This window comes from Sphaerodactylus townsendi, linkage group LG01 (assembly GCF_021028975.2).
Source record: "Sphaerodactylus townsendi isolate TG3544 linkage group LG01, MPM_Stown_v2.3, whole genome shotgun sequence".
NCBI lineage: Eukaryota > Metazoa > Chordata > Lepidosauria > Squamata > Sphaerodactylidae > Sphaerodactylus > Sphaerodactylus townsendi.
The window spans coordinates 21206701-21226433 of NC_059425.1; the positions used below are offsets into that span (position 1 = coordinate 21206701).

General features: G+C 46.3%; 1 protein-coding gene across 1 annotated transcript; it reads left to right on the forward strand.

Annotated features, from left to right (window-relative positions):
• Window positions 1–1037: 1037 nt before the first annotated feature.
• On the forward strand, window positions 1038–18872 carry RAB25 (RAB25, member RAS oncogene family). Its single transcript, XM_048504279.1, has 5 exons — window positions 1038–1414; window positions 14952–15147; window positions 15274–15467; window positions 18592–18672; window positions 18859–18872. The coding sequence occupies exons 1-5, from the start codon at window positions 1375–1377 to the stop codon at window positions 18870–18872; spliced, it is 525 nt and encodes a 174-aa protein (XP_048360236.1). The 5' UTR covers window positions 1038–1374.
• Window positions 18873–19733: the final 861 nt, after the last annotated feature.

Below are 19733 nucleotides of genomic sequence, written 5' to 3' on the forward strand. Positions count from 1 at the left end.
CACTTTTCCTAGCGTTACTGTCTTTTCCAGCGACTTTTGTCTTCTCATGATGTCCAAAGTATGATAGCCTTAGTTCAATCATTTTCGCTTCTAGGAAGAGTTCAGGTTTAATTTGAAGAGTTCAAATCTCGTCCAACACCACATTTCAAATTATTCAATCTCCTTCCTCTTATAATTCAGTAAACAAGAATATTTGACCCCTAGCAAGGAAAAGTCAGCGGGGGGGGGGGGGGGGGCATCCTCAGACCCTCCACCATTTTATTTATGGAAACATTATTTATAGAAACATTCTTAGTACACTCTTGTTCTTGTCCCAAGGACTACTACGCCCAAGAACTCCCCTGCACACATCTATTGCACCTCTTTTCTGATCTAAAAGGACGTGGTTCTTTGGGTAGAAGATACATGTAGGTGGGGAAATCCTAATACAGTAGGTTGCAAAATATTCATAGTATTTTCTCAGCAGCTGCAGTGTTTGAAACGGCAGGCTGTACACTGCTTAGCAGCTCAGTATTCATGTGTGCACATTGACAGGGATCCTTGCAACAGAGAAGACATATCCATTCCCCCACTCAAAGGTATAGTTTCTACAGACCCTGAGGAAGGATGAAAACTGTGAAAAATTGTGGGATTCAGTGGTGGGATTCAGCCGGTTCGCACCACTTTGGCAGAACCTGTTGTTAAAATGGTGCTTGTAAACAATCAGTTGTTAAATTATTTGAATCCCACCACTGATGAAGGCCATCCTCCTAAGGCAAAAAAATCCAGTCAGTGCTTTGACAGGGGATTAAATAGAGGGAGGTGAAACCTTTGCAGTTGAGCCCGCCTATTTCCTCACGAGCAGCCCCCAGCACCTGGGTGATTGGCAGCCTCCTTGGGCCCACCTTCCTCTGACCTTACTGCAAGCCCCAGGTGAAGTGGGCGAGGAATGGAGCTGGCTCATGTGATGCTCCCAGGTGAGCTGAAGGGGAGGGGCTGGGTTCAGCCCTTACCTGTTGAACCAGTGCAACCGCAAAAAGTTACACCCCACTGACTCAGGTAGCACTGCACCTTTAACCTGCCCTACTGGAGCTTAGTTTTTCTCTGTCTTTCCTGCCACCTTTCTGGGATTGCCTCCCCCTGTCAGCACCGCTTTTTTTCCTCGAGCAGGTAAACTTTGCTCCTTTTTCTCTCAGTCGAGGTTCTCAAGCTGTCTACCTCCTGACTCTGGTGGCTTGCATTTCTGCAAAGGAAAAAGAAACACAGCCCGGTGGTTCCTCTTTTTTTCTTCTGTTTCCTTCCTGGTTTACTGGATTGAATCTTGGTAGCTAAAGAAGGAAGCTAATCGAGAAAGGACCCCCCACAGTGGCAGCCGGCCCAGCAAGGCAAGGAGCCATGGGCACGTCGGAGGAGGATTACAACTTTGTTTTTAAGGGTGAGTGTCACTTTGGGTCCTCCTGCTGCAGAGGCATGCCCTGTGCTCTTCGAAAAGTTGTGTCTCTCTCAGACCTGCAGGTAGGGATGTCAGCCGCTCCAGGTGGGAACTGAGGAGCTCCCAGAACTGCATTTCATCTCCAGACTACAGAGACCAGTTCTGGAGAAAATGGATGCTTGGGAGGGTGGGCTCAATGGCCTTGTATCCCACTGAGGTCCCATCCCTCCCCTTCCAAGACTCCATCAAATCTGCATCCCAACTTACATCTGGCAAGGCTACCCCATCCCCCAAGAGCCAGAGGGGACTTGGCAACCTTACCTGCAGCTGAAAATAATACCTGGCATTCATGTATGCTTTCAAAGGTTGTCGTTTATTAACTCAGCAGAGTGTAGCGGTTAAGAGCAGAGGACTGTAATTTGCATAACCAAAATCATTTCCCCACTCCTCCACATGAAGCCTGCTGGGTGACCTTGGAATGGTCACTAGAGAGCAAGGAGATTTAAGCGCCATTTGGGGCCTATTCTCTCTGCCGTAGCTTGAGTTTAGAGCCAGCGTGGTGTAGTGGTCAAGAGAAGCAGGTTTGTGTCCCCACTCCTCCACATGAAGCCTGCTGAGTGACCTTGGGCCAGTCACAGTTCTCTCAGCCCTATCTATCTCACAAGGTGCCTGTTGTGGGGAGAGGAAGGGGAAGGAGTTGGTAAGGAGCAACAGTGGCGTACTGGTTAAGAGCAGGTGCGTTCTAATCTGGAGGAACCGGGTTTGATTCCCTGCTCTGCCACCTGAGCTGTGAGGCTTATCTGGGGAATTCAGATTAGCCTGTGCACTCCCAACACACGCCAGCTGGGTGATTTTGGGCTATTCACAGTTTTTGGAGCTCTCTCAGCCCCACTCACCTCACAGGGTGTTTGTTGTGAGGGGGGAAGGGCAAGGAGATTGTAAGCCCCTTTGAGTCTCCTTACAGGAGAGAAAGGGGGGATATAAATCCAAACTCTTCTTCTTCTTCTAAGTCACTTTGAGACTATCCTTGCGGTGGAAAAAAGCAGGGTAGAAATCCAAACTCTTCTTCCTTTTCTAAATTTGTGTAAGAATTGACTGGTAGGAATCCCACAGGATTCCCATCATTGTGAGAGCATGCAAAAGTTGCAGTTGATCAAGCATAAGTTTCACTGGTTGCGCTGGAAGGAAAAAAAAACTTTCTACCTTTTAAAGTTGTATGCATCTTTTTTTATAGCCATCATCTCAAAAGAGGCATCCCCTCCAGGAAGAATGACTCTTCTAAGATGATAAGAAGATTTAAAAAATCAGAGCAAGGACAATGGTGTAAAATAAAGTAAAAATATATTTTATTACTTAGTTAAAATTTCCAAAATACCCTTCATGTTTCACCAAGAGCAGTGGTTCTCAACCTGTGGGTCACGATCCCTTTGGGGGTCAAACGACCCTTTCACAGGGGTCGCCTAAGACTCTCTGCATCAGTGTTCTCCATCTGTAAAATGGATAAATGACTTAGGGTTGGGGGTCAACACAACATGAGGAACTGTATTAAAGGGTTGCATTAGGAAGGTTGAGAACCACTGACCAAGAGGCTTATTCAGGGGAATCTGTCTTGTAGTGATTCTCCAAAAAGATATGTTTGTACACCCTTCGGGGATAGAGCAGTCTATCAAATCAAATAATAATAATAATAAATAATAATAATAATATATTTTTATTTCCTGTGACTGGTGCGGCCCTTTTATTTCACCTTCTTCTAACATGCTGCCAGACACTTAAGGTTCTTGTAAGTTCCTATATTGAAATAACTTACATATCTGATGCTACCCATTAGATGCATGGCAAGTTTTAGTTGTTTAAAAGTATTTTAATTGATGGATCAATGGATGGTCTGTGGTATTAATAATTCACTCACTGATTCAGAAGTAGAGCAAGGAGGTTTTGGTGACTGATCAGTTGGGTTAATAAATATAAGCTTTTGGCTAACTAAAAATCCTTATGATTAATGCGGGAGATTTTTTTCCGTATTTTTAATACCAGAACTTACAAAAACTTTGGATGACAGGCACTAACATAATGGTTAAGTGTCAGATCAGCTTCTGAGAGACCCAGGTTCGAATCCTCACTCACCTTGGGGAAGCTCGCTGTGCGACCTCTGGCCGGTCACGCTCTTTCAGTGTCACCTGCCTCACAGGGTTGTTGAAGATAAAATAGAGGTGAGGAGGAGGATGTGAGCTGCTTTGCCAGGCAGTGTGGTGTAGTGGTTAAGAGTGGTAGACTATTCTGGAGAACCAAGTGATTCTCTACTCCTCTTTCTGAGCGCCTGACTCTAATCTGGTGAACTGGGTTTGTTTTCCCTGCTCTCCAACATGAGGCCTGCTGGGTGACCTTGGGCCAGTCATAGTTCTCTCAGAATTCTCTTATCCACATCTACTTCACACGGTATCTATTTTGGGGAGTGGGAGGGAAGGTGATTGTAAGCTGCTTTGAGACTCCTTAAAGGTAGAGAAAAACAGAGTATAAAAACAACTCTTATTTCCTCCTTTGCATCTCCAGTTGGGAGAAAGGTGGTGTACAAATGAATTAGCTACAAATCTAATTTGAATCTAATACACATTCCCCTTTTTCTCTGGAATAAGACAGAATGCCTCTTCTGATCTAATGCACTGTTATTATCTAAGAAGAGGCATTTCCCTCCGCTGTCTCATACAGGAGGAAATGCCTCTTCAGGGATGGTACCTGCTGTTTTACATGTGAGCATTACCTAAGACTGGACATTCCTCCTTCACTTGGGAATACCTACTCTGTAATACTGCCTGCTTTGACATGATCTTGTATTATCAAAATACAAAGAAAGAAGATTGTTTTCCTCAGTCTTTTTTTTATTAATATGGACATTTACACAGATTCAATTAAAGTATTGCTTATAGCAATAAAGATTGTACAGATCATGTGGATGACTTTATTAAATCTGGTCTTAACACAGGCAGTCACTCATCTTCCTTCCTATGTTTTTTGTGTTTGCTTATCTTTTTTCTTATCTGTTTCATCTTGGTTGCCCTAAAGCATATATGAAAAAATTAAGCTTTGTTAGATTGCTAAATTGGAATAGAGCTTCTTGCAACTCCTCGGAATCTCTGCAGCTTCAACTGGGAGCGCTGCAATAGGCCATCTGCTGAGTGAGACCTGAGTGACTTGGCAGAGCTCTTTTATGCACTCAGCATAAGCAAACTAAACTCTGCAAGAGATCACCTGCACATCAGTTATGATTAGAATTTGCAAACACAACCGAACAAAAATAAGAGACTTCAGAGCCTGCCACCCAAGACAGTAATCTTGTTTTGTCATAACTGGAAAGACCTCTGGTGGCAACATGTTTTTTTTAATAATGATCTCGAATTTGAAATCTATCCCTAAAGATTAGGGGGGAAATAGCATGTCTTTATCTTCACCCTCATGTGACTCTTTCCTACTGTTATGTAGCCTAACACACACACATATAACACACTTGCCTGCAAACTACTACTGAATCTGTAACAGATACAGGATCTGAACCTTGGATTCTCAAGAATCAGACCAACGCCTCGCTACTCTCATTAGCTCAATAGCTAATAAACAATTAAGGACAGAGAATTTTTTCTGGGCCCTGCCTTGGGTGCAGTCTAGCCTGATCTCATCAGATCAAGACAGCGAAACAGGGTTGGTCCTGATTAGTATTTGAATGGGAGACCACCAGGGAAGTCCTACACAGAGGCAGGCAATGGCAAACTACCTCTATTTGTCTCTTGCCTTGAAAACCCTACAGAGGCAAAATAAATCAGCTGTGATTTGACCGTACTTTCCTCCACCATCTTTTCTAGATACCACTTTTCAACCACTTTTCAACACAAGTCAACCACTTTTCCGGTGCTATTTTTTTTTCTATAGGCCAACATGCAGTTTAAGGAAGAGTTGGCAGAGAGCTAGAAACTTGACAGCAAGTTTCACAACGCTTGATTTCCCACATACACACCCCTGATGCCGATCTTCCGAACATGGATTAGCCATAATCCCAGCAGGGTTGACATCCCGTTTGGGGATTCCAGGGTGCCCAACTGGTGAGTCAAATACTGCAAGTGCTGGGAAAGAATATATCCGGGAGCTAAACAGCTACCAAGAGCAGAAAGGTTTGGGTGAAAAGTGCACCTGCCTTTCCATGAATGTTCTCTGTGCTTTTACGCACCCCATCCCTCAGCAGCACATGCGGAAAAGGGTTCAGAAGAGTCTAATGTGGTTCGTGGCAAGTTGGAACTGGAGGTGAGGCTGTGCAAAGAGATGGAAAGACAGACAAGGAAAGGGCAAAGTGTTAGTTTGGCTGGGAGGGGAAAATGGAGGTAAGTAAACAAGCCATTAAATAGGCGGCAAGCTAAGCCAGGCTTCCCTGACATGTTGCTAGCAAAATGCAGCAAGTATTATTAGGGTTTCCCCCCCTAAAATACTAATGAAGAAGAAGAGGAGGAGGAGGAGGAGTTTGGATTTCTACTCCTCTTTTACAACCCTAAGGAGTCTCAAAGTGGCTTACAAATTCCTTCCCTTCCTCTCCCCACAACAGACACCTTGTGAGGTTGGTGGGGCTGAGAGAGTTCTGAGGGAAGTGTGGCAGTGTAAAGGGGTGGGGAAGCAAACCCAGTTCTTCAGAGCAGAGTCAGCCGCTCATGTGAAGGAGTAGAGAATCAAACCCAGCTCTTCAGATTAGAGTCTGCTGCTCTATAACCACTACACCATGCTGGCTGGGTTTATCTTCAAGTCACGGAAGATATTATTTGCAAGACTTTCTTTTGTGGATCAGGCTCAGATTGTTCTAATCTATTTCCAACAGATGTTTCCCCAAAAAATTCACTAACAGGGCCCAAGAAAAGTGGTCTGTGGTTTGGCATAGTTTCCGTTCAGCTACTATGACTCACCCAGCCTCCATGTTCAGAGGCAGTCTATCTTTTTATGAACATGAGGGTAAGAGGAAGTCTACCAATCTTGAGGACTGGAGGAGTTTTTGCCTTCAGGTCCAGGCCTGAATTGGAGATATCCGGCTGGCCACTGATCGTAGCATAAGGATGTCAGCCTCCTGGTGATTCTCTACAATTACAGCTGATCTCCAAACTACACAGATCAGTTCTCCTCCAGAAAATGACTGCTTTGGAGGGTGGGCTGAATGGCATTGTACCCCACAGGAGCCCCTGTTCTCCCCAGACTCCACTCTCAAATCTCCCTCCCTTTCCCCCACAAGCATCCTGGGGGATTTGGCAACCCTAGGGTAGAAGGGTATTGGACTGGACAGATTTTTTGCAATGACCCTGCATGGCAATTCCCAAAGCAAATGCCTCAAAGGAGTTATTAAGTGAGTTTAAAAAATAGATTAAATACAAACGGTTGTGAGGCTGCAACCCTTAAGGGGGCTGCCCACTGCATCTCTGTGTGATTCAATGCTCTGGCCTGCCATTCTTTCAGAATGCCTCTTTGGGGAGCGGGTCGTTTTGCTGTGCTTTTTGCAGCAACTCTGTTTGGATCCCTCAAGTGCTCCTAACAGAGGATGGCAAAATCACCTAGCTCTCAAAGACCGCCTGTTGTATCTCTGCATGACTCACTGCTCCCTCTTTTCAGTTGACCTGTAGTGGAAGCAGGTCATTCTGCCACATCTGTGCATCAATTCTGTTCAGATCACAGGCAGAATTACTTAACCACTCCTACACAGAAGACTGCAAGTCTGTCTCTGTGTGACCCCTTGTTCTGGTGACCGTGTCTGAATGATCTGTTTGAATGATGGACCCAGTAATAATTCTTTGAGATACAACAGGAGTGGGCAGATACCTCCAAGGATGGGTAATTCTAACAGATTCTGAAAAGGAACATGGTTGTGGCAGTATCTTTTCACAAGGAGACCAAAACTCTGTAGAAATCCTGTTCTTAGAGGTTTCCTGGCCAAGCCCTTCTTTATGGCAATTCTCTGCTTGCTGCCACATTCATTTAATCAGCAATAGTCTCTCTTGCATTGGCTCCGGAAACAGGGTGTGTTAAGCACACAGACCATTTATTTTAAAGTTTATTTTAAAGACATATATATTTCCCCTGTGCATGTTTACTCAGATCTACTTTATTTCTTTATTATTTATATCTAGGCTTCCTCTTGACTCAGAACCATTTTCAGGTCTCAGTTGAAACGCTACAATTTAAAACCAGTAGAACAAAACCCCAGATACCTTCTCCCCTCTGAAATGCCTGCAGTTTATACCCCATTAAAAGCCTCAGTTAATAAAATGGCCTCAGTGGAATTTTCCAGAGACTCTACCCCCACCTCACTTCTGAGGGAGCTCCACCTCACTTCTACAAAGGCGTGATGGTAAAAATGGATGCCTGGCAGGCTGCCTTGAGCGGGGGCGGAGCCAGCTTGTAAAGCAGGTTGTTGCTTTGGCCAAGAGCACCTTCTATCAACACCTTCTGGTCCCTCAGCTTTCTTAGGCCATTTATGCACGTGGTCGGCTTTGCATTGAGCGTACATTCCCTTTCAGTTGGATTCTCTGTAACGCACACATTTCCCCCTCTCCTGATTTCACTGCGCCTCAGATCAGAGAATCCCCATGGTTTCATCAGTGGTTCATCAATATATCGTTAGAGCCAAATCCTGTCAAGATCGTGTGTTTTTGCAAGGGAGGGAGTTGGATTCATTGGCCCTTGGGGCTCTCCCAACCCTATAATTCCATGATTCTAAGGTGGAACAGAGCGAGCTCAGAAAATGGTGCTGAGGAAAAAGTCCAGGTACTGCAGAGAGGCATAGGAAACATTTTAAAGAGATCGCACAGCAAGTTAAAACACTTTGAAAACATTTCAGCAAAATAATTGCTGTTTTTAAGGATGAATTTAAAATCGCTGTTCTTAAGGATGTGTTTAAAACTACGTGGAACTTTTCAGAGGAAATGTCTGATTTCCTGTCTCAAAACATTTTGAAGTGTCTGTATGGAAAGGGCTGTGAAATTAGCCTTAAAAGAAGCTCACAGGAGTAAAAGACCCAACAGAAATGACATTCACACACAGTACAGATGACCCTTGGAGAGATGATTTTCAACTAAGCTGGATCCAGGTGCCACAGATGTGACTTCCTGCCCTCACCCTAAAGCATTTGTAAAGCTATCTTAAATGCTCTGCAGTACCATATGCTGCTTTCAATGCTCTGCAGCACAATATAATTGCTTTGCTGAAGGCTTTCATGGCTGGAATCACTAGGATGTTGTGTTTTTTTCCGGGTTGTATGGCCGTGTTCCAGTAGTATTTTCTCCTGATGTTTCACCTGCATCTGGGGCTGGCATCTTCAGAGGATCCATACAATCAGGAAAACCCACAACATCCTAATATAAATGCTGCTTACGTCTAGTAGCATAGTATACTAGTTGGAGCTTCCTGTCAGTCTTCACAGACACTCCACCATACCCAATCGGGATTTTCTTTCTGAGCCACTTGCCAGGGGACTTTGTTCCTTTTCAGTGAATTATGACTTGTGTTTTTCCTTCCCATAGCAATCAAAAAAACTTGTCATGTTAATTGTGGTGAAGTCTTTGGGATATGAAATCAACATTATAAATAAATGAATTAGGAGAAGTTAGCCTGGGGGAAGAAGAGACAGCCCTTATGTGTTCCTGGTTGCAGACATGGGGAAGAAGAAGAAGAAAAGGAGTTTGGATTTATATCCCCCCGACCACAGCTGTATTTGGGAAGTTATATTTCCTTATTTATCTGTGCTAGAATAGAAAATGTTTCTTGTGCTCACATGAATAACTGAAGACCAGGTAGTTTTTCTATTATTTTGTATTGTCATTAAACTTGTGGAAGAAGAGACAGCCCTTATGTGTTCCTGGTTGCAGACATGGGGAAGAAGAAGAAGAAGAAAAGGAGTTTGGATTTATATCCCCCCTTTCTCTCCTGCAGGAGACTCAAAGGGGCTTACAATCTCCTTGCCCTTCCCCCCTCACAACAAACACCTTGTGAGGTGGGTGGGGCTGAGAGAGCTCCGAGAAGCTGTGACTAGCCCAAGGTCACCCAGCTGGCGTGTGTGGGAGTGTACAGGCTAATCTGAATTCCCCAGATAAGCCTCCGCAGCTCAGGCGGCAGAGCTGGGAATCAAACCCGGTTCCTCCAGATTAGATACATGAGCTCTTAACCTCCTACGCCACTGCTGCTGCTTTCCTGGGAGCAGGAAATTCAAGGCCAGAGCAAAAATGCTACAAGAGAAATAAAATACCAGTCAAAGGCAGGACAGGGGAGGGGAGGCCCTTTATTGGGAAAGTTTCCTGTGAGCCACTGCCCTGGAAGGCAATGGCAGAGAAGAACCATGTCCTTGTCTGTTCCTGGTAAGGTAAAGTGGGACAGACTCCTTAATTCTTGAAGCCTTTAATGGAGAGAGCTTAGAATAACCTGATGCACAGGCTGTTGTGATCCCAAGCATTTGTTTCCTGGTGTTTGAGCTGCAGCAATTCCCTTTCTAAATGGATTCTTCTGCTGAGGAACCCCTGAGGGGAGCATTTTCGGATACATGCCATTTGCATAGGGTGCCTAGTGTATCTGGCAGCTTTTGACAGATGGAAATTGGGACATGCATGGAACGCCTCTAGTCTCCATATCAAGGACAGCTATACAAAACCCACAGCGCCATCCAAAGTAGAGTTATGCCCATAAGAAATCCCATGCCAGATCAGACTAGTAAAGGTTGTAAGGGTTGTTCAACAGTGGAATTTGCTACCATGGAGTGTGGTGGAGTCTCCTTCTGTGGAGGTTTTTAAAGAGAGGCTGGATGGCCATCTGTCGGAAGTGCTTTGATTGTGTGTTTCTGCATTGCAGGGGGTTGGACTTGATGGCCCTTGGGGACTCTTCCAACTCTATGATTCTATGAGTGGTCTGTCTGGTGACAACATAGGGCTGGAGGAGACCTCAAGGGTCATCTTGTTACCTTAAGTTGACAGTCTCCACTTTTAAGCAGAGAAATTAGCTGAGGAGACAGCTTAGCAAGAGGGGGTAAATGAGATCTATAACCAATGTTTATGTGGCTTTTCCAAGTGGGAAAAGGCCGTTATGAAAATAAACAAGTTTTATTAATAAAATTGCGACAATCAAGAGGCATATTTTAAAGCTATGAGCATACATGCATACAAGAGCTGACTAAGAGAAAGGGTAGAAAATGGATAGGGTTTCAGGGATGGGTGTCTAGTGAGAAGGGAAAGTTTAGTGGGGTATAAACTTTCCCTTCTCACTAGACACAGTGTGAAACAGACTTTTCTCTGTGATACATCTCTGAAGATGCCAGCCACAGATACAGGCAAAATGTTAGGAACAAGATCTTCCAGACCATGGCCACACTGCCCAGAAAACCCACCACAACCAGTTGAATCTGGCCGTGAAAGCCTTCGACAGTACAGTAATATGGAACTCCCAGAAAAAGCATTTCATTGCCTGCCTGGAAACATTTTAAAAGGTTTGTGCGGAAAGGACCCTTGTCAGGCAGGTGGGACTGAGAGAGTTCTGAGAGAACTGTGACTGGGCCAAGGTCACCCAGCAGGCTTTGTGTGGAGGAGTGAGAAATCAAACTCGGTTCACCAGATAAGAGTCTGCCACTCACGTAGAGGAGTGGGGAATCGAACCCGGTTTTCCAGATTAGAGTTCACCGCACTTAACCACTACAACATGCCTAGTGTGGCCCACACCCAATCACTGCCTGAACACAATCCCAATGTACCACATAAGGAGAGTTCCCAACCTCCTGTTGGGGTTTGAAGATCTCCCACTATTACAACTGATCTCCAAACAACTAGGGATGCCAGTCTCCAGGTGGGACCTGAGCACAGTTGTTAAACTCGCAGCCCTCCAAATGTTATGGACTACAGTTCCCACCATCCCCTGCCAGCGTGATGCATGATGGGATCCCCCAGAATTACAGCTCATCCCTGGAAAAAATGGCTGCTTTGGAGGGTGGTCCCTTTGGCATCACTCTCTCCTCAGGCTCCACCCCAAAAATCTCCAGTTATTTCCCCACTAAATGCTGTCAATTCTACACACAAGCAATCTAAGCACTTAATCCTCTTGAATTTTCAAGGTCTTAAAATACACAAAATCGTGTTTCTTTCCTGGTATAAGCCCTGCTAATGACAATTGCATTTTCAGTTGCCTAATAAGGGTTGCCTAATAACATTGCCTAATAACAGTTGCCTTTTCACAGAGACACTCCCATTCCCAACAACTAGGGCCACTAAAGGCAGCTAACAATTTAAAACGTACCAGATAAGATCACATTTTAAAACCGTTAACATCAACCTGCTCCCATATTATTAAAGCAATTAATAAGCAGAGTTAAAATACATACAAGACAGAACTAAAGCACATACAAAACAGAATTAAAACACAAATAAAACGTATGAAACATTGGTCAGGAAGGAGGGATCATTGAAGGAATGCAATATGAAACAAAAAAAAGTCTAGTGTAAGACAGCAACAGACGAGAATAGATTAATCCCTCTGGGGAGAGAGTTTCAGAGGGTTTTTTTGCCACAACGGAGAAGACCGTGTTCCAGGTTGCCACCCACTAACCTCAGAAAGTGGGGGCACCCAAAGCAGGGTCTCTAGAGATTACTGTAGCAGTCACAGAGCTTCATGAGTGATTAGGTATGTTGACCCCAAACCATATAGGGCACCTTGAATTGTGCCCAGAAACAAATTGGAAGCCAGTGTAAATGGGTCAAGACTGGAGTGACCTGGTCCCTACATCCCTAAGGACCATGAGGAGGATTTTCCTAACAGTCTGTAAAATGCCTTTATTTGTATCTAAAATATTTTAACACTTTCTCTCAAGGTAGCTTAGAATTGGGTTGGATCCTGTCTTCCGCCTCAGGGCAGAAGAAGGCCTTCTTTTAGGAGAACAGCATCTTCCACCAGCACAGAGGCAGAACTTCCACGGGGTTGCCTGGAGACAAACGTCCCGGGCAGCTGCTGTTCATGTCACATGGGGGGTGGAAAATCGTCCCCACGCGCCTCCTCCTTCTCCCCTTGACCCAGCCTGGCCCTGCCAGGCTGCTCGTTCAGTCGGCAGAGCCTCTGCCGGCTGAAGGAATAGCCTGGTGGGACCACTGCTGGGTGCCCCTTGGCCCCACCAGGCTGCCCGGGACTGCCACCGCCTAAACTAAGTGAGGCGTGGGCGTGTGTCCAGAGGTGGGATCCAGCAGGTTCTCACAGGTTCCTGAGAGTAGGTTACTAATTATTTGTGTGTGCCGAGAGGGGGTTACTAATTGGTGATTTTGCCACGTGATTTTTGCCTCAGTTACGCCCCTCCTCCGCTCCTCAGCAGTAGCGCGTAGAACTTGAAGCAGTCTAGCAGGAGGTGCACCGGCATGCGTGGCAGCCTGCGCCTGCGTGCATTCATTTCCCGCCCAAGGACCGGCGCAGCGGCTGCGTCCTTGCCACAGCCCCGCCCAGGAATGCCCCGCCCCCGGAATGCCCAGCCACGCCCCCGTCGTGCCCCACCCAGCCCCGTTGGCGTTTTGCCATAGTTTGAATCCCACCACCATGGGAACCTGTTACTAAAATTTTTGGATCCCACCACTGGGTGTGTCCCCAGACCAGGTGTTGCCCAGGGGCCATTTTCCCTTCCTACACCTCTGCACCAGAGCGAGGTTCTACATTTAGGTGAATGGAACGAATGACAGGATCTAACCCACTGGAAACAGATTCAGTAACCCTGGGTACAGAAATACTTGGAAATTTGACGGTGGAGCATGAGAGGGTAGGGTTTAGGGAGGGAAGGGACCTGGGTAGGGCATAATGGCCACTAACCAGGATAGCTTTAAAAAGGGCTTGGACAGATTCATGGAGGAGAAGTCAATCTATGGCTACCAATGTTGATCCTCCTTGATCTGAGGTTGCAAATGCCTTAGCAGACCAGGTGCTCAGGAGCAGCAGCAGCAGAAGGCCATTGCTTTCACATCCTGCATGTGAGCTCCCAAAGGCACCTGGTGGGCCACTGTGAGTAGCAGAGTGCTGGACTAGATGGACTCTGGTCTGATCCAGCAGGCTAGTTCTTATGTTCTTATAATACCATGCAGTCTACATTCCAAAGTAGCCATTTTCTCCAGGAGAAGTGGAAGAATTTAAAAAATAATAATAATGAATAGGCTATTGATGTGGTCTGAAGATCACTTGTAATTGCAGTTGATCTCCAGGCCTCCACCTGGAAGTTGGCAACCCTGGTTGAGTTGGATCACGCAGATCCATTCTGTTAATGCCAGCACTTCTGCCCACTAGAAAGAGCTTGCCCCGATGCAAGAACCAGCATGGTATAGTGGTTAAGTGTGGTGGACTTAGATTTGGAAAAATGGGTTCTATTCCCTGCTCTTCCACATGAAGCCTGCTGGGTGATCTTGGCCCAGTCACAGTTCTCTCAGAACTCTCTCAGCCTCACCTATCTTACAATACAGTGTTTCCCAACCTTTTCGAGGTCAGGGTACCCTTGACCTCACTCTTCATATCTCATGGTACCCCTGCTGCCACCCTCCACCTTCCCCTCCCATTGCCCCTGCTTGCCACACACCCCACCTTCCCCTCCCAGGGTGAAGGGTAGCACTGGGGGTGGGGGTGGCTGCTGACCTTGTGGCAGGCCCTGCCCCATGGGCCTGCTCCATGTCCTTGCTGGCGCCTGTGGGAGACACCACAAAAATGAGGGGGGGGGGCGGTAGTGTTGCCGCGGTACCCCTGGGACATGCTCACGGCACCCCAGGGTACCAGGGAACCCTGGTTGAGAATGGCTGTTACAAGATGTCTGTTGTAGAGATGGGAAGGGAAGGCAATCATCAGCCGTTTTGAGACTCCTTCAAGGTAGAGAAAAGTGGGATATAAAAACCACTGTTGTTCATCAGTGGACACTTCCTTGCCCTAGGTGAATTAGATTACCTGTACTTTGCATTAGGAGTATTTTTTTAGATTAAAATGTGAGGTTAAAAATGAATACACTTGCAGCGAAGGTAGTCCAGAACAATACCAGATATCGATTGATAGATAGATAGATGATAGTAAAGTTTCATACAGCCAACTCGTGGCAGCCCTTTTTGGGGTTTTCAAGGTAAGAGACCAGCAGAGGTGGTTTGTCATTACCTGCCTCTTTATAGTAGCCCCAATCTTCCTTGGGGGTCTTCCATCCAATTACTGAACAGTGTGGACTCTGCTTAGCTTCCAGGCTCTGACAACCTGAAATACTATGAGCCATTTAGGCTGCTATGTATATGTCTGTACTTGGACTTTTGGTAGATTCTGGTCCCTGAGTTTTTCATTGTTGTAGTAGGGTTTTTTTCTATTTTAATATTTAATTCTGTGCATCCTGTTAGTCATTGTTTTATTGATCTGGGCTGTTATTTTGTTGTTCACTATTGTAGATAACGTTTTCTTGATTACTTGCCATATTTGAAATGAATATGGAAGAAACCCTCTCTGTTTTAAAATGAGCATGTTGAATGGAATGCCCTCGGTTTGCTTCTCCTTCCAGTGGTCTTGATCGGAGAGTCTGGAGTTGGAAAGACCAACCTCCTTTCCCGTTTCACCCGCAACGAGTTCAACCATGATAGTCGCACCACTATCGGAGTTGAGTTTTCTACCCGCACCGTTATGGTGGGAGACGCCCTGGTGAAAGCACAGATCTGGGACACGGCTGGGCTGGAGCGCTACCGCGCCATCACTTCTGCGTAAGGCTAAACGTGATCTGGGGGAATGGAAGCTATCTTCTCCTTCCCCTCGCCTGGTGGCTTCTAGTTCTCCTCACACTTTTCTTTTAATCCAGCTCCTTCTCTCCTCCATGTCTGTCATCTCAGCTACTACAGGGGAGCGGTGGGTGCCCTCTTGGTTTTTGACATCACAAAGCACCAGACGTACGACGTGGTGGAGCGCTGGCTGAAGGAGCTGTATGACCACGCCGAGGCCACCATTGTTGTGATGCTGGTCGGTAACAAGACAGATCTGGCCCAAGCCCGGGAGGTTCCGACAGAGGAGGCCAAAATGTATGCAGGTAGGGGCAGGTCTTCAGGGAGTTCTGTGCTTCAGAAAGTGGGCACGCCTAAAGATTTGTTCCCTCACATTTTTTGCATATTTGTGTCCGGATATGAATGTCTGGCTACTTTCACAAGGAAGTTATCAAGATTTGCCTCTGAACTTTTTTTCCTTAAGCATGTGTAGATGTGGTGCACACAAACACAACAACAGCAACGTGGAATGCAGGCAACTTATTGGGTAACCACGGCAACCTCAAAGCCATGGTTACAGTGGTAAGCAACAGGAAAAGCAGGTGGATGCAGAGCCCCCCCCCCCAAGAGCTGGAGCAGGAAGTAGGAATGCAGTTTCCCTCCCTTGTGAGCCTTGTAGGTCTTGTATATATCTAATAGTCAAAGGTTTTTAACCATGTGGAGATAGACAAATCAGCAAAATGGAGCCAGTCATGGTTACAGTATAGGGTTCCGCAGACCTAGGGGAATCCTCTTCACACTTGGGCTGTTTCCGCACGGGCGGAATACAGCGCCCCAGGAACGCTAAAAACACCGTCCCTGGGGTGGCGTTCGCCCAGCAGGCTGGCAACAGCCAAGTGGCGCGAAGACGCCATTGTTGAACCTCGCTCAAGGAGTGAGGTTTTTCAACAATGGCGTCTTCCAACCGCTGCCGGGCGAACGGCAGCAGGTAGAAGGCGCCATTTCCTCCCACCTTCCCTGAACACCGTACCTCCGTCTCCTGGCTTCCGGGCCATTGCAGAGGCCAGGGGATACGCCCCCTTGGCCTGCAACTCCAGAGCCGCTGCTCCAGCCTGCGGTGGGGGGTGTCCCCTGGCCTCTGCGACGCACCAGAAGCCAGGAGATGGAGGTACGGCGTTCAGGGACAGCGCAGCCTGTGTGAAGGCTGCGCCACCACCTGCACCCCTACTGGGACTGTCCGTGCGAACGGTCCTGGGGGGTTTGTGCGTCAGCATTGTTTATGCCAACGCACCCCCGCTTGCGCCTGTGTGGAAAGGGCCCTGGTGAGAGAGGGGAGCAAACAAGGCATTCAGAACCTCAAGCATACCGGAGAGATAAGCCACAGTGGCATAGTGGGTTTGGGGTAGGACAGTACAACATAGCTGATGATTGGAAATACTTGGGGACACAAGCTAGAGATAGGGTGGAAGAAGAGGTGGTAGAGATTGGGGTGGAGGGAACAGGATTTTCTCTTTGCCACCAGTCCTCACTGACCCCCTCTTGTATGTATATGTGTTTACCTCCCAAGGATGGGCTTGTGTGGTTTCTGCACTCCCTTTGTGTATAGTACAGTAGCAATGGGGCTTCCACATGGTGGATTTCCCCTCATTTTCCTTGCCCCATAGTGGTGCCCCGTTATGCTGCTATGGCACTTTAAAAAAAAACCCTTGGCAATTGATATAGTGTTACAGTGTTATAACAAGCTATCTGCTGCTGATGTGCATGGCCATCTTTTGTTATTGCCCTTTCATTGCAGAGATATAAGAGGAAATGCATCTCTCTGCAAAAAAAGGGCTAGAAACTTATTTTAAAAAGAAAGATAGGAATTCAGAGGAACTATTATAGATTGTTATAATACTATAATTGCCAGTGGCATCAACGTGGCCAGGACTTGGAAGATCCAGACTTTTCCATTCACACGCGGCAACTTTCCCCAAAATTATAGCAAAACAGGTTAGAGAAAGATCGAAGAAGAAGGAGAGTTTGGATTTACATCCCACCTTTCTCTCCTGTAAGGAGACTCAAGGTGGCTTACAAGCTCCTTTCCCTTCCTCTCCCCACAACAGACTCCTTGTGAGGTGGGTGGGTCTGAGAGAGTTCCAAAGAACTGTGACTAGCCCAAGGAACGTAGGAGTGGGGAAACAAATCTGGATCACCAGATAAGCCTCTGCCACTCAGGTGGAGGAGTGGAGAATCAAACTCAGTTCTCCAGATTAGAATCCACCTGCTCTGAACCACTACACTACGCTGGCTCCTTAACAAATGCACCATAAGGCTGTGAAGGAGTACAAATAAACCCTGGTTTTCAACAGCATCTGAGCTTTTGAAAATAACTCATGAAATGAAACGGATGTTTCTTCATTTCTTAGGTGGATCTTCCCAGGAAAGCTCCTTCAAGTGCTGTTTGCTCCTTAACACGTTATAACCACCTCCTTCCTGTGAAGTCCTCTTGTGTTTCGTTTTGCCTTAAAAACTCAGGGGCAGAATATAACTAGATGCTCCACATGTGCAAGGTCACAGATGCACAACCCAATTTGCAGTTAAATGAACAAAAGGGAACTTACCTTAAACAGTACTCCTTCCGTCAGTGCTGTGAGGGAAGAGAAGGAGCTCCTGATTTCCCACCCACTCCACTTTCATTAGTGGAACAGGAGGAGTAGAGAGCTTTTCACCCCTTTTCTGTGGCTCAGGAAGTGATGTAGAGCCAGAGAAATGGGTTTAAGAGACCCACCCTTTTACCATTTCCACTGATGAAAGCAGGTTGGGGAGGGAAACTGGAAGAATCTTCTACTCCCTCATATCACTCCCTCACAGCACCAAGCAAGTGAGGGGACAAACAATAACCTGTTTTGTACGTATTGTCGAAGGCTTTCACAGCCAGATTCAACTAGTTCTGGTGGGTTTTCTGGGCTGCGTGCCGTTGTCTGGTGGATCTTGTTCCTAACGTTTCGCCTGCATCTGTGCTGGCATCTTCAGAGGTGTATCACGGAGGGTAGTCTTCTCTCTGTGATACTCCTCTGAAGATGCCTGCCACAGATGCAGGCAAAACGTTAGGAACAAGATCCACCAGACCATGGCAACACAGCCCAGAAAACCCACCAGAACCTGTTTTGTCAGTATTTTAACACTTTTAAATCTCTATTTTAAAGCTGTTTTAATTATGTATGTTTGAGAAGGGGGGTTATTTTAATGGTTTTATAATATAATTTTATAATGTATGTATGCCTTAAATCGTTAGCCCCCCTTAATAGGCCCTTGTATGGACAGAATGATGGAATATAAATTTTGTAAATAAATAAATGATAAGGTGTGTTTCTCTGGCATACATCTGACTGTGGGTGGGGTCACACACTTGTCTATTTTGACCTTCAGTAATGTTCAAGTAGTATTTCGCTGTCACTCTTCTTACAGAAAACAACGGCCTTCTCTTTGTGGAAACCTCAGCGCTGGACTCTACGAATGTGGAACTGGCTTTTGAAACTGTTTTGAAAGGTATGTCAGCTGCCAGACCAGGTCAGTTGGACTCACATTCTCATTCAGAGGGGAATACACAACGCTGCTTCCTCAGGGGAAGCTAGGGGTGTCAATCTCCAGGTGGGGCCTGGAGATTTCCCAGAATTGCAACTAATCTCCAGGTTGCAGATATGGGCTCCCCTGGAGAACACGGCTGTGTTGCAGTGTGGGCTCAATGACATTATACTCTACTGAAATCTCTTCCCTCTTCAAACATTGCTGTCCCCATTTTCTACCCCCAAACCTCCAGGAATTTCCAATCCAGAACTGGCAACTGTAGCCTTTGTTGGACCGGGGGGGGGGGGTCCTTGCCACCTTCATTCCTTGAAAAACCTAATTTTTGTTTGTCAGACAACCAGCATGGTGTAGTGGTTAAGTGTGGTGGATTCAGATCTGGGAAATGAGTTCTACTCCCTGCTCCTCCACATGAAGCCAGCTGGGTGACCTTGGGCCAGTCACAGTTCTGTCAGAACTCTCTCAGCCCCACCCACTTCACAATGAGTCTGTTGTGGGGAAAGGAAGGGAAGGATTTTATAAACCACTTTCAGGGAAAAAAGTTCTACCCTTTTACTAGAGGCTTAAAATATGGACGAGAATCAGCTTGGGGGTTGTGGGCACCCAGAGCAGGTGTTGCCCTGGGCACCATTTCCCCACCCATACGCCTCTGGCACAGGGCCAGGCAAGGGGTAATTCTACGTGGAAAAGAGTTTCACAATTGTTGTTGAAGGCTTTCATGGCCGGAATCAACTGGGTTTTTCGGGCCGTGTGGCTGTGGTCTGGTAGTTTTTGTTCCTAACGTTTCATCTGCATCTATGGCTGGCACCTTCAGAGGCATGTCACTGCAAGATGTGAACATGGTAAGATGCCACTATCTTTAAGAGTGCAATGTCAACGTTAGCCCAAATAAACTCAAAAATACACACGTTGCACTCTGGCTGTGTCTAATCTTATATATTTATCTTACATATAATTAAACAACTTAACACTTCCTTATTTCTCTGACAAAGTTCTTAAAGATACAGCATAAGTCTTCCAACTCT

Excerpts from the sequence above, each read along its gene's own strand:
- RAB25 (XM_048504279.1), top strand. The coding sequence starts at position 1,375 with ATGGGCACGTCGGAGGAGGATTACAACTTTGTTTTTAAGG. Across the intron at positions 1,415-14,951 it reads TTACAACTTTGTTTTTAAGG|TGGTCTTGATCGGAGAGTCT; the intron begins GTGAGTGTCACT and ends TTCTCCTTCCAG. Across the intron at positions 15,468-18,591 it reads GGAGGCCAAAATGTATGCAG|AAAACAACGGCCTTCTCTTT; the intron begins GTAGGGGCAGGT and ends CTCTTCTTACAG.